We start from the raw sequence: 15899 nt of genomic DNA, 5'->3' as shown, positions 1-15899 counted from the left end.
GGCGTATACGACAGCGTGTTCCAGTTCCTGCCAATATCCAGCAACTTCACACAGCCATTGAAGAGGAGTGGACCAACATTCCACAGGCCACAATCAACAACCTGATCAACTCTATGCGAAGGAGATGTGTTGCACTGGTGGTCACACCAGATACTGACTGGTTTTCGGACCCCCGGTCCGGACCCCCCAATACAGTAAAACTGCACATTTTAGAGTGGCCTTTTATTGTGGCCAGCCTAAGGCACACCTGTGCAATAATCATGCTGTCTAATCAGCATCTTGATATGCCACACCTGTGAGGTGGATGGATTATCTCGGCAAAGGAGAAGTGCTCACTAACACAGATTTAGACAGATTTGTGAACAATATTTGAGAGAAATAGGCCTTTTGTGTACATAGAAAAAGTCTTAGATCTTTGAGTTCAGCTCATGAAAAATGGGGGCAAAAACAAAAGTGTTGCGTTTATAATTTTGTTCAGTGTATTACACTTTTCAGTGTAGCTTTGTCCAAACATTTGACTGCATTGTTTTAGACACACATCCTCACTACTTTAACACTCTTACTAGACAGCCAGAAGCCCAATCTACAGTTACTCAAAAATCAGCCGCCTGTGTTAGAGATCACGATGAGGCTCGCGCTCCTCACCTGCTGGACCGGTGAAGATTTCTCCACTTCTGCTCTTCTGTCATCTCCGTCATCTGCACAAACACACACAGCACAGCAAACATGAGACGCCAGCGCCACCCATGGGTCAGGATTCACACTACAGCTCAGCGCTGGATTCACATTCACACAGACCATCTGATCTCACACCCAAATCCTGATTCAATGCTTCAGTTACGGACACACAGAGAAACGGCTTTCATTGCTTCACACTCTGTGTTTCCAACTGTGTTAATAAAGACATCAAAAGATTTAAAAAAAAATGAAATCAAGAAATTCATATTTAATTACATTTAAAAAATCTGTGGTTTTATTGATGAGATAAACAATGATTGATATGATCATAGACTAGTGTAGACTCAAATTCACATTTAAAAAATTGTAAATTTAGTCAAACGAGCATGTGTGTACATCACACTCTTATTAAAACCTCTCATGAATTAATTAGAGTCGCTGTTAAAATGACCATTAGCTTTCGACGCTTCTGTGTAATTATTTTTGCGAGATTTACAGTCATACCATTGTACTCGCTAGTAAACAAGACAATTGCACGAGTGTTTTAAATACTTAATGAGTAATAAATCCAAAGATTGCGTGTGAAATCAATACACTCTGAATAATTAAACCGCAGAATTGATGCACCTCATATAAGTTCACGCTTTCCCCAATAGCGGCTATAAAAATATTGCTGTGCAGATGATAGTGTCTTACCCAGGCATTTAATGCGTTTCAAATGCAAAACTGATTGAAGTTTACCAGCGGAGATGAGCCGGCGTCGCAATAATGGGCTTCTTTGAATATTTTATGGAAATCGTTCACATTTATTAACTGTAGTCCAAAAGCCCGACTGTGAGCAGGAGCGTTAATGTAACAATAAACAGTTCAATGTGATTGAGAGATGGGCTCGTCTCATGAAAATGCTAAATCAAATTAAATACAGCATTTTAAAGCCTGCCTTCATTAAGGAGGGTGACTGCATAAAGCCTGACTCCATTTCCAGTTAGCAGCCTTTATTTCTCTGCCAGTTAAACACTGATTCTCTTCACTCGTGTTTTCTCATGTCTGTGTCACTGTGCAATGCAAAAGCAACTAAGAACTGTTGAATAACTGCAAATACGAAATGCAGTTCAGTATGCAAATATTATATTCGCATCAGGAGGGGTTCAAAAACACCTGTAAACAAAAATAATCCATGACCATCACCATACTTCCCTAGCTGATTGATTACATTACAATAACTGCAAACATTTTTTTGTATCACATGTTGGTAACATTTTAGTTTAGGGTCCAATTCTCACTATTAACCAGTGTTGGGAGTAACGCGTTACAAAAGTAATGCATTACAGTAACGGATTACTTTTTGCTGTAACGCAGTAGTGTAACGCATTACTAATCAATTTTCAGTAATATTTTACTCGGTACATGTTCAGTAACGCATGCGTTACAACACACTTTTAGCCCAAAATGTAATTGTTAAAAAAAAAACAAACAGCAAGACCGCGAGACATTAACGAATCAAAAAATGCAGCAAGTAAGTTCTATATCCTGTTCGTGGTCAGACAATAGCCGCGTGTGGTGTCCAAGTTTGTAAATAAAAACTAAACGACAGCTTCTGATATATTTGTTTAGCGATTTATTTCATTCATCTCCCTCTCGCTGGTGAAACTTTGTATTGTGTGACGTAGTCCAGTGAAGGAGTGTTTAGGTCGGGTTTTACAGGAGTGCCTCGAAGCTATACGCCATATCGCCCTCTATTGGATGTAAAATGCTCTGCAGTACATTTTGTGATTTTAGAATGTTAAGTATGGTAACACTTTAGAATAGGGAACACTTAACTACGAATTTCTCCTCAATAAATTCCTAATTTGCTGCTTATTAATAATTAGTAAGGTAGGTTTTAACTTTAGGTATTGGGTAGGATTAGGAATGTAGAATTAGGTCATGTAGAATAAAGCATTGATATATGCTTAATTACTGCTAATAAATGGCTAATATTCTAGTAATATGCATGCTAATAAGCAACTAGTTAAGAGACCCTAAAACAAAGTGTTAACTTAAGTTCTACTTCTGTAATTATTTTGGTAGTTTGTATTTTGGTGAAAGTAACTCAAAAGTAATACAGGAGTCATGTAACGCATTACAATTCTGAGACAGTAATATTGTAAGGTAAGGAATTACTTTTAAATAACAGTAACAAGTAATCTATAATGTATTACAGTTTGGAAGTAACTTGCACAACACTGCTATTAACTAGTTGCTTATTAGCATGCATATTACAAGCATAGTGGCTGTTTGTTAGTACTTACAAAGCACATATGAATGCCTTATTCTGCATGACCATACACTCTAAAGAAAAATGGTGCTAAATAGCACTAATAGTGGTTCATGAATAGTGGTCTGACTCATGAACGAACTGATTCTTTTCAATGAAATTAAATCGGTTAAATCGGTTCGCAAATCGCTCCAAACGATTAATTGACGAATTAGAATGAACCGATCGCAGCTGTTCTCGAGTCGACACCTCACTGATTCACATGATCCGTTTAGTGCGAGTCTCCAGTGAACTGAATTCACAAGTAAGAACCGCGCGCGTCTGACGCTGCTAAAAGTAAGTTACTAATGTCGAATTTTAGGATTAATTATTGTAACTTGAAATCATATTTAGGTCAAAGCTGTCAGTTGTTTGTGAACTAAATCTGCTGTAAAGAGTGATCTGTTTAAGCCCACTGAAATGCTTGAATGCAGACACATCAACATCTGTGTCTCTGTTTTAGGTACCTGAAACATTAAAATAACACAGATCCTAGATCGATTACATCTGAGGGCAAAGAAAGGATGTGATGTGATGTTAAGAACATGGTAACTACAGTAATTATCACAGTGGGAAGTGATGCCCTCTGGGGGCATTTAGCCAGGGGTGTTTTACACCACAGACAAGCTTTGAGAAGAAAAAAATTATATTTTCCTTAAAATGTTCTTCCTAACGTCAGGCCTTATTCTCATGTCATATATAACTGTGATGTTCTGCAAAACAACAAGCTTTAAAACACTTGTTTCTTGCTGGTGAGAATCAGATGGTCAGATCAGTTTCTCTCCGGTACATCGCAGTGTACGCTTCACAGAACATTACTACATCACTCTCCTCAACGCAGTCCATATCAAAATATATCTCGACTCCATATAGTGGTTATTTTGGGAAAATCCCAGGTATTTTGAGCAGTAGGATTATAACAAATATGTGCTAATATAAAATTAAATTAAGTAGCCTATATAAAATTGCTAAATAAATCTATCTATCAGTACTTTTTTATTTAAGTACTTAAAAAATCGAGTACTTTTGTACTTTCACTCGAGTAAAATTGAAAAAGGAGTACTTTTACTTTTACTGGAGTAATATTGTATTATATGTATCTGTACTTTTACTCAAGTGCTTGATTCGTGTACTTCGTCCACCACTGTTGAAATACTGTTATAGTTTGTAATATTTTGAATTATATATATCTTCCTTTTTCATTTTAATTTTAGTTGAAGTTTTAGTCATTTTGTTGTGCTTTTGTCAGTTTTATTTTTTTTACATTTAATATGTCTATATATAGTTTTTATTCAATTTTATTTCAGTTTTAGTTTTTTTTAGTACATCAAGTTAAAATAAATGAAAATGAGAAATGTTATTTCGGTAACTAGCTAAAATAAAATAATTTTTATGGATGTATTTATTTATTTATTTTAGGTTGACGTTTATTTAAAAAAAAATGCTTTATGGTTTTAGTTAACTATAATAACCCTGGATAGAGTCAGGTTCATAATTCTTGTCTGATGTTGTTGGCATAGTAGAGTTAAAGGTTTTTCCAGAGTGGATTTTGGATTTCTCTTTTTAACACTCCATAAATCAGAAAACAAATACCATGTTTTTAGGAGTAAAATGCTGTATAAATCAGTGTGAATGAAATCTCTGTAAAAGCCTTCAGAATATAGACAGGAATGGTGTGTAAGTGCTGCTGAAGTGGAGAAACAGCTTCTCTTCCATTCTTACAACACGAGATACATAAAGAACACAGTGCAAATCAATGACAGCAGACGTGATCGAGAATATGGTAATAAAATGTGCAAACGCGATGCAAATGAGGACGAAAACATGTGCTGCTCCCGAGGCAACCAATCACATTCATAACCTCATCAACACCGAGAGCATATGAAATATGTATGACAGACACAGATTACTCACACATTTCCACTTTTACACTCTGAGGTTGCACTGCACTTTGTATTTGTACTTGAATTTACAATCCCGAAACAACCTATATTCATATTTGAACTCTTCCTGACTTACTGTTGTTCACATTGACAACTCAACTATTACAAAGATGCACTTGTGTGTGTGTGTGTGTGTGTGTGTGTGTGTATGTGTGTGTGCTATTATTTTGTTTGAACATCTGTTCTATGGGGGGTAGCAACTATTAAATTAAATCAAATTATTAACATTTAGATTATTCAAGGTGTGTCTAAACTTATGATCTCAACCTGCAATTAAGGGTTAATATACTGAGCTGCGCTGCTTATAGAAATAAGTAACCTTAGTAGGGCATTGGTGACATTTCAGGAACATGCTGAGATTTTGAATTTAATGGTTGTAATCTGATTTTAAATAATAAAGAATTATACTGCATATAATGCCAAGTTTGTGAGAGACCAGAGCCATATCTAATCCAGAGGATCACGGAGACTGGAAGAACACAGCACAGTATCACCCTAGCAACCACCCAGAGCACCTTAGCAACAGCACAGCATCACCCTAGCAACCACCGAGAGCACCTTAACACCAGCACAGCATCACCCTAGCAACCACTCAGTGCACTTAGCAACAGCACAGCATCACCCTAGCAACCACTCAGTGCACTTAGCAACAGCACAGAATCACCCTAGGAACCACCCAGAGCACCTTAGCAACAGCACAGCATCACCCTAGCAACCACCCAGAGCACCTTATCACCAGCACAGCATCACCCTAGCAACCACTCAGTGCACTTAGCAACAGCACAGAATCACCCTAGGAACCACCCAGAGCACCTTAGTACCAGCACAGCATCACCCTAGCAACCACCCAGAGCACCTTAGCAACAGCACAGCATCACCCTAGCAACCACCCAGAGCACCTTTCCATTCTTACAACACGAGATACATAAAGAACACAGTGCAAATCAATGACAGCAGACGTGATCGAGAATATGGTAATAAAATGTGCAAACGCGATGCAAATGAGGACGAAAACATGTGCTGCTCCCGAGGCAACCAATCACATTCATAACCTCATCAACACCGAGAGCATATGAAATATGTATGACAGACACAGATTACTCACACATTTCCACTTTTACACTCTGAGGTTGCACTGCACTTTGTATTTGTACTTGAATTTACAATCCCGAAACAACCTATATTCATATTTGAACTCTTCCTGACTTACTGTTGTTCACATTGACAACTCAACTATTACAAAGATGCACTTGTGTGTGTGTGTGTGTGTGTGTGTGTGTGTATGTGTGTGTGCTATTATTTTGTTTGAACATCTGTTCTATGGGGGGTAGCAACTATTAAATTAAATCAAATTATTAACATTTAGATTATTCAAGGTGTGTCTAAACTTATGATCTCAACCTGCAATTAAGGGTTAATATACTGAGCTGCGCTGCTTATAGAAATAAGTAACCTTAGTAGGGCATTGGTGACATTTCAGGAACATGCTGAGATTTTGAATTTAATGGTTGTAATCTGATTTTAAATAATAAAGAATTATACTGCATATAATGCCAAGTTTGTGAGAGACCAGAGCCATATCTAATCCAGAGGATCACGGAGACTGGAAGAACACAGCACAGTATCACCCTAGCAACCACCCAGAGCACCTTAGCAACAGCACAGCATCACCCTAGCAACCACCGAGAGCACCTTAACACCAGCACAGCATCACCCTAGCAACCACTCAGTGCACTTAGCAACAGCACAGAATCACCCTAGGAACCACCCAGAGCACCTTAGTACCAGCACAGCATCACCCTAGCAACCACCCAGAGCACCTTAGCAACAGCACAGCATCACCCTAGCAACCACCCAGAGCACCTTAGCAACAGCACAGCATCACCCTAGCAACCACCCAGAGCACCTTAGCAACAGCACAGCATCACCCTAGCAACCACTCAGTGCACTTAGCAACAGCACAGAATCACCCTAGGAACCACCCAGAGCACCTTAGTACCAGCACAGCATCACCCTAGCAACCACTCAGTGCACTTAGCAACAGCACAGAATCACCCTAGGAACCACCCAGAGCACCTTAGTACCAGCACAGCATCACCCTAGCAACCACCCAGAGCACCTTAGCAACAGCACAGCATCACCCTAGCAACCACCCAGAGCACCTTAACACCAGCACAGCATCACCCTAGCAACCACTCAGTGCACTTAGCGACAGCACAGCATCACCCTAGCAACCACCCAGAGCACCTTAGCGACAGCACAGCATCACCCTGGAAATCAGCATTGTATCAGCAACATTTTTTAAAAGGCATATTCTCTTCTGAAAAAATTTAAAATCTAGTTTGATCTGCATTTGTCCTGATGGCATTAAGGCAGTTCATACTGAAGTTACAGTAGCAGAAATAATATAAAGCAGAATAAAATGCTATACTGAACTCATCAGCTCCTCGACGGCGTTAGAGCAACTTTACAAACGTGCAGAACTGTTTCTCTCAACATACTCCACACAGACTAAAACGACAGAATATGATTTCTTTCTGCTAATCCAATAAGCCTCCTTCACAGCATCATAACGGCTGTGTTTTTCAGGCGTGTGGCCGCAGGATAAGCATGTAGCGTCTGCATCAGTTCATGAGGAACGACAGGTAGCTGGATGCGGGCCGCTCAGACAGACCTGTGTCTACACCTCCAGCATGTCTGCTCCTCTTAAGTGAAGGCTGCTGGGAAGCATTACGGAGACGTCCTGATTGGCTCATTCGCTTCGGCAGCATCACCTTTTTTTAGCAGAGCCGGGGGGGATATTAAATCACATTGTTTGCTTATAAAAACAGCTTTTAACATGCTGATAGCCAGATTACTCTGTGCAAGCATTTCCAGATTTGTACTTCGGTACACTGCACTCATTTAAGTATTTGCATTATTCTGAAGAACATGTGAGTGATTGTTGCCAGTCTCAGTGTGAAAGAGCCCAGATCTCTGTGTCATTCTGGTCTCAACATCGAGATCAAATACACACAGCATTTAGAACAGATCCCTGACCTTGTACATCAACAGTGATGGTCTTTGCATAGACCACTGATACAGCCCATCTGACTGAGAAGAAGCAATTTCTTCACCTATAATAGTGACGTGACTCACAGTGGAAGTCACTGCTGGGACTTTCAGGCTTTAATGGCCTTCACACTGTATAATCAGTATGAATCGCTCCCCAATGGGGCTTAATTGGGAATATTTTAAGGTGCACGGTGCCTTTTGGTGGAAAGCAATTTGCCACTTCTGACAAAAATAAACCACTATGCTTTTGGTGGGAGGACTGGATACAGTGGCACTGATTACCCCCTCCTCCTTGTCTAAGTGTGTACAGAAAGCGGGGGCTGGTTAATCAGTGCAGACTTTCATTCGCTGGAGTGTTTTCTTGCACTCCTGTTGAGTTGTCAGAGGCAGACAGGAGACTCCTATAAGAGCGCTGTTACCAGCGGCCAGCAAACCCACAGAGGCAACCGTCCAAGCTCCGCCCAGCAACTGTTACACGGGCCTCTGTCTCAGCCAATCACGTTCACCAGCCTCTTTCAGAAGAATTTCAACATACAGTTCTGAACAAGTTCCTCCGAAGTATCAAATATCCAGGAGTCTAATCCTAATGCAAATGCAAACGCAGCCCTAGGCTTAATTGCACACATGAATATTTCATACACCACTTAAAGACAGATAATGTTGTGATTCTGATCTTTCTCAGCTGGGTCTTGCCATTAATTTCCAATTATTTGTGAAATTTACTAGCAATTTCTCAGCGAGAATAGTTTAAAAGTCAATCCTACACCCTTTTTTATTATTTGTGTGTGTGTGTGTAAAGCAGTAGGTGAAAAGTACCCGGATAACTTGCTTCTTCCAGTGAGATTCTGAAATGTTCACGCATCGAATGGACGCTTTACTGTCACACGAGGCTATGGGAGAGGAGCTATGAATGGCAGTCAAGCAACACAGCTGACACTGGTACAGTAGGTCACATGACAATGAAAACACGACGAATGCAGTCAATCCTGATTACATGCATTTACTACACATATTCATACCATACCAAACATTTGTATTAATGGTCGCAAAGTAATTACTTATTTAAAAGAAGCACCTACTCAGAGAGTACGGTAGGTGTAGAAAAGAATCAGCCCTCTTTAAAATAATCACACTTTGTTGCTTTGCAGCTTGAAATGAAGACGGACACAGTTTTTGTTTTCAGTGCAACTTATAACATCCAAGTGAAGGATAAAACACCAAAATGTCAGAGAAAAATAAAAACCAGAATCACAGAGTTGGTAAAAGGATCAGCCGCTTGTGTGAGTATTTTGTTGAAGCACCTTGTCTGTTGGGATTTGTCTCTACTAACTTTGCAATATTTGCTCACTCTTCTTTGCAGCGCTGCTGAAGTTCAGTTCAATGTGACGGTGAGTGTTTGTGGACTGCAGTCACAGATTTTCAGTGGGGTTTCAGTCTGGGCTCTGACGAGGCCATGCAAGCCACTGCTTCAGCCACTGTGTGCTCAGTTTTGCTGTGTGCTATTGTTTGGTTTTGAGGCCAAATAATTCAATTTTAGTCTCATCTTCTTCAGAATCTTCAAGGCGCGTTTTGGCAAAGCTCAGTCTGACTGCATGTGGCCTTTCTTGAGGAGCGGCTTTGTTTCCGTACGAGCCACATTTGTGATATTGCTGTCACATGCACACAATGAGCGCTCTTTGTCATAAACTCCTGCAGCTGCTTCAGAGTTGCTGTAGCTCTCGGTCGCCTCTCTGATCAGTTTCCTCCGGCTCTTTCATCCAGTTTGGAGCCACGTCCTGATCCATACATGTTTTTTTTCTGACATGTTGGTGTTTTATTCAGTAAATACAGCTGAATAAAATAAAAACTGTGTCTTAATTTCAGGCCGCAATGCAACAGAATGTGATTATTATAAAGGGGGCTGATTCTTTTCTACACCCACTGTATGTGATTTCAGACACATTCACACAGGAACGAAACAGGTGTCTGTCTTTATGAGTGAGTCATTGAATCATTCACTCAACCAATTCATTCAACAATTCAGATACATTCATGAAGGATACAAGTGCTTACATCATTTACATATTGTTGCTTGCTTAAAATCCAGATGAGACTGATAACAGTGATGACAGAATTTAAATGATTTTTAAAGCTGAAGTGTGTATAAATAGGTTTTCCCAAACACTGTCCTTATTTTCAACTGGTCAGACGCTATCCTGTTCAGTTTTGATGACTTATACTGTAGATTGCTCTGAATATTTCGGAATTCGGAAAGGCTAGCAATAACAAGCTAGCTTTGAAAGCAAGATCCCACCTTCCCTGCATTACTCTTCAAAGCCACGGCTCCTCCAAAACACACGACTGCACATAATATTTCAATAACAACGCCTTCTATTCTCGCTCGGTCTGCAATAGCGTAACAGAATGTGCTGATAACGTATCATGTCTGCGCGAACAGCCTATCGCAATGTTCGGACCGAATAATCTGATTGGTCAAACATTTTATGGTCCTACACCTTCCACAGACTATATAAATACATCTAAATACATTTAGACCACTTAACTTATTGATTGCTATCGGGATATGAAGAGACTTTCAACCAGCACCACAAAAAGTGTTTTTGAACCAAATCACCTACCCTGCCTTTAAGGTAGGATAGGACTAAAATCATTTATCATTAAAAAAATAAAAAATCACAGACTTCACATCTCAGTAGCTGCACATGCACATTGAAATCCTTTGCCTATCTATGACATTAATATTAAGAAATACTATATTATTCACATTAAAAAAAAAAAACTTTTTTTTTATGTCTACCAGTATGTCTATCTACAAATACTAATGCGATCACACTGGTATAGGACACAGAAAACTAAATCACGCACAGAATGAGGAAAAGACAGTGTGACAAGAAAATTACATTCCTACATTTAAAGAAGGATCTGGCTCGCTCTTCCAAGTCCGCTTTTGTTCTCTTGTCTCTCGCCTCTGGTTCAGATATTGCATTACTGCCATCACTGCAGGCCATGATCTAATTAGAAGCGAGCAAGACTTTAGCACTTGTCACATCTCAGTCTGTTCGGAGGTGCTGAAAGACCTCAGACACACACACACGCACACACACACACACACACATGGTCCGATCAGTGAAGTGAGGCACAGGGAGAGGCACCTTAATGCCCTATTTCAGCATTATTACAGTGTTGTGGATGGATTGTCAGCAGGAGCTCTGAGGTACTGAAGTGTGAAAGCCATCAGCGGCTCTCGTCCGTCTCCACACTCCTCTGATCCTCCCTGTCATTACTGGAGTGGGATGGATCCGCAGCAATTCCCCCAGATTCCTCCTTCCCTCTCTCAAACACATCCACACGTCCTCCGTCTCCTCCATCAGCCTCTCTGACTTCATTATGCCATGTGATTGGAGAATTTGCCCTACATTCACTTAACACTTGTGCCATCTGTTAGACTCCCTCGTTAATGGTGTCAGATCCTCTGCAAATCATTGATATTGAAATGTATGCACATAGCGTTATATCCATCAGTGCAAGAGCGACTAAATGTTTTGTCTGCGTCGAGACCGGCACTTTAAGACTGAGCTTTACTCAAAACAGTCTTTATGATTCATTGACATTTTAAATGAATGTGTAAAAATAATTTTATTAATAATGATCATTTTCAACTAATTAAGGTTCACTGTGTATTTTTTCTTCATTTGAAAGTTTGACATCTAAATTCATTATATCATCATTCATTGCTGAAAACGGTTAGACACTTCTATCCAAAGCGACTTGCACTGCATCAGATGTTTACATTTGTATCAGTTTGTGCTTTCTCGGGGGACTGCTTTAGTACCATGCTATTATTTACCATGCTTTAGTATAAACACCAAACTGGCATATTGACAAGCGCTGAGTACACCTTCAGTCATTTTTAATTTCATGTTAATTTTAAATGACTTCTGTCTAGCTTGTGATGTTTCTGATCTATTGACTTCAACATTTTTACCTTAATCTTGACCCAGTATTGCATTTCAGCTGAGATCTGTGTTCACTGTCTGATGTCAAATAACACAGACATTTATCTTGTGACATTGGAAACTTCATTAATTTACAATTTGATACGGTTAAACTGACTCACTGTTACCATTTGGTAATTGGTTTGATTCTGTCATAGTCTCTCGAATCACCTCCTGACGTGACCTTGCTGCAAATCAGAGCCATTACAGTCTTCATTCATTAAATAAAAAGAAGAGATGTCTGTGTAAAATCTGTCTTGTTATGCTAAAACTCAACAGATTATGTTTACACATAAAATACGTTCCACTCAGTGAAGACTATTACTTCCGGTGAGGTTCTGAAATGTGCACCCAATAGACACTTTTACCATCCCATGAGGCCACGGGAGAGGAGTTATGAATGCCAGCGAACTGATGCAACTGATGCTGCTATAGTAGGTCACACGACACTGACAACATGACAAATATAGTCAATCCAAACTACATTCAAATACCACACACATTCATACCATACAGAACATACAGGTCGCAAAGTAATTACGTATTTAAAAGAAGTACCTACTCCGAGAGTATGTGATTTCAGACACATTCATAAAGGACCGAATCCGGTGCCTGTCTTCATGAGTGAGTCACTGAATGCTTCACTCAACCGATTCAAAACTAGACCCGACCACTCAAAAACTCTGACTCATTCAGAAATGAAATGAGTGCTGGAATTATTTACACACCTTTGCTAAAATCAAGATGAAATCAAGAAAATCAAGACTACTAAATTGATCTATTTGTATGACAGAAGTAAAATATGTTTTATAAGTGTTCAATTTCTAAAAACAAAACACTCAACTGCTCAGACGACCAGATAGTCCTGTTCAGATAGTTTTAACGGCTTACTTGTAGATGGCTCTGAATATTAAGGTAGGCTAGGACTAGAATATTTTACCATAAAAAAAATGAAAAAATAGACCACCATTAATTTTGTGACTCAGTAGCTGTATATCGGAGTTATTTTTTCATTTTCACTTTCGGTATATATATATATATATACTTATATATACTTATATATTTATACAAAATATTTATTTGTTTATTTATTTATTAATTTATTTGAACAAATAAGCAATTTGGTAATTGGTTTGATTCTGTCATAGTCTCTCGAATCACCTCCTGACGTGACCTTGCTGCAAATCAGAGCCATTACAGTCTTCATTCATTAAATAAAAAGAAGAGATGTCTGTGTAAAATCTGTCTTGTTATGCTAAAACTCAACAGATTATGTTTACACATAAAATACGTTCCACTCAGTGAAGACTATTACTTCCGGTGAGGTTCTGAAATGTGCACCCAATAGACACTTTTACCATCCCATGAGGCCACGGGAGAGGAGTTATGAATGCCAGCGAACTGATGCAACTGATGCTGCTATAGTAGGTCACACTACTATTTATTTGTTTATTTATTTATTAATTTATTTGAACAAATAAGCAAGCCCAGCCCGAGTGACAAAAATAACGTAATCCATTATTTTCTATAAAAAGTAACCAAGTAACACATTTAGCTAAGTTTTCATAGAGTAACCCAATATTTTAATGCATTACTTTTAAAAGTAACTTTCCCCAACACTGGATGTAAAATGTGATATTACAACAGATTACATAAGAATGGTTTGATATAGAAACACGTTCTGCTAGGCCAAAGAAACAGAAGCGTGAAGAAGTGAAGAGATGTGCTTCTGTTGACTTCATCCCCATGGAGATTTAATAGGCTTTTATTGGGCCACGTGGGTACCAGCAGGACCTCGAGTGCTAATGAGGGTATACCACTTCTGCACTTACTGCACACACACACACACACACACACACACAGACACACACACACACACACACAGACACACGGCTCTTATGGACACTCCTGCTCCAGATCAAACGCTGCTCATTACATCACACCCCCTCACTGCCAAACCTCTTATTCCTGATCTTTACTTTCACCACATCAGTTTAAGTATGAATCAAATTTCTTTCAGAATCTGGAGCGTGACTAATAGCGTTTGCGGGCGATCTCTGCGAGGCTCTCTTTGCACTGAAATGTCATCACTTGGTGAGATGTTGTGGAAAGAGACACGTGCAGTGGAGCGTGGCGCTGATCGCACACCTCCGGCTGCAATCTGAGGAAACATGATGATGATGATGGTGAGGAGCATGATGTAATCCCTCTCATGCCACAGCAAGCGTGAGCAGCACACACACAGAGCGGCAGTGCCATCTCATGGTGACTCAGGGAAGCGTGATACATGAGGATCAGAGAATTACATCACCGTTATCAGACAATAGTGCTGCTGAGATTCTGACTCTCGGATACAGACACACACTCATCACCAGAGTTGCCAAAGACAGCAAAAACGCTCACAGATGATGCAGCTTTGTGATCTTTTACAGCAGTGTTGAACATTTTCTGATTCAGTTCATCATGAGACGGCGACAAGCTAAAGGTACAGTTTCTGCACAGTTACACACGTTACATGTACTTACTATTATAATAACAATTAAGTATGCATAATTACATGCAAGGAACCCTAAGACAAACCCTTACCATATAGTAAGTACATGTAGTTAATTAATATTACTCAGTGTTTAAATGTATAATTACACTGTAACAAGGACACCTTAAAATAAAGTGTAACCAGAAACACTTCTATAGCATTCATTAATCTTAGTTTTTGTCAAATAAATGCAGCCTTGGTGAGCAGAAGAGACTTCTCTCCCAAACATTTTTCTACCTGGTTTCAGATGCACTGCTGATGTCTTACCGTTGTCCTGAGTCTCCCGTGACGCCGTGAGTCCGCTCCTCTTCTTGCGTATGTTCATGAGCTTGGCCTGTGAGATCTCTCGCACTACAGAGGACAGCTGCTCTTTCGAGCTCTGCGCCGGAGGACTGCTCTTCTCCGGTCCACACTCACACTTGCTCAGATGATGGGTCCCCGCCTCACAACACAAACATTCAATGATTAAACACTTGAGAACGCTAACGTCTGTTATTATGATGTGTTTGTACTCACATCTCCATTCTGCCGTCTGTATTGGTATATCGGAGGTAGCGATGCTGCTTTAGACCTGAAATCACATTCAGTCACATTCTGCTTGAAAGCGTCCTTCATCTCTAGTGAAAATGCTGTCTTTCTCTTACCCGTTCACTCTCTTCATGCCGATGGGTTTATTGAAGAGCAGGTCGCTGTATGGAAGCTTTCTGAATTTGTCTCTGCCAACAGCGACGTAAAACTGTCCGTTTTCTAACTCCTTTCCGTCCATAACGAGAGTCCCTTCAAAGGTGTACAGGCTGAACGAGAAGATGTTAAAGGCTTAATAGGTAAATACTGCTCGAGTAATATAGAAATGCTTATCATCTGAATGACTTTTCATGAGCCTCTCAGACTTTTACAGTGTGTCCTGGAGAACCACAGGAATGAAAGTAAATCAAAATGATGTCATTTGTAAAATGGTTGTAGCCTCTCTAAAAACATTATTGTTACAGGTGCACAAATTGCATGCAAACGTTAAGCCTGAAAGAGTTATGCTCTGAATTTAATAAGCGGCTGCCAGAAGAATTACATAAAACCACATTAAAAGACAAAAGACTTGTTTTTCTGAATTTAAAAAAATCCTTTGAGCACTATGAATTCATTTATCTTCAGTGTTATTGCCATGGAGCACATTTCATCCATTTCTTGTGCTTGCGTACCTCCAGACACCCCCAACGATTCGCAGGCCCATTCTCTCAGTGATCATCTCCAGAATCTGCTCAAACTGGCCAATCACGCGGCTGGGAATCAGCAACCTCACCGCTGGATTCAGGACATCTCCATTTGCCACAACACTGACACACACACACACACACACACACACACACACACACACACACACACACACACAAACTCTCACA

At 39.8% G+C, this 15899-nt stretch overlaps 1 protein-coding gene across 1 annotated transcript in view; it reads right to left on the bottom strand.

The window, feature by feature from the left end:
- LOC107558635 (doublecortin domain-containing protein 2-like) overlaps window positions 1-15899 on the bottom strand; it is a 23303-nt gene that overhangs the window by 2345 nt on the left and 5059 nt on the right. The window contains exons 4-8 of the mRNA XM_016242294.1: window positions 15699-15833; window positions 15147-15296; window positions 15019-15073; window positions 14770-14944; window positions 646-698 (exon numbers count right to left, since the gene is read on the bottom strand). Of these exons, the coding sequence (XP_016097780.1) occupies window positions 646-698; window positions 14770-14944; window positions 15019-15073; window positions 15147-15296; window positions 15699-15833 (568 nt within the window). The remainder of the gene's footprint in view (window positions 1-645; window positions 699-14769; window positions 14945-15018; window positions 15074-15146; window positions 15297-15698; window positions 15834-15899) is intronic.

Source organism: Sinocyclocheilus grahami, unplaced genomic scaffold (genome assembly GCF_001515645.1).
Source record: "Sinocyclocheilus grahami isolate Dianchi unplaced genomic scaffold, SAMN03320097.WGS_v1.1 scaffold654.1, whole genome shotgun sequence".
Taxonomy (NCBI): Eukaryota; Metazoa; Chordata; class Actinopteri; order Cypriniformes; family Cyprinidae; genus Sinocyclocheilus; species Sinocyclocheilus grahami.
Note: the sequence above shows the minus strand (reverse complement) of the source record. Positions and strands in the feature narration are given on the sequence as shown.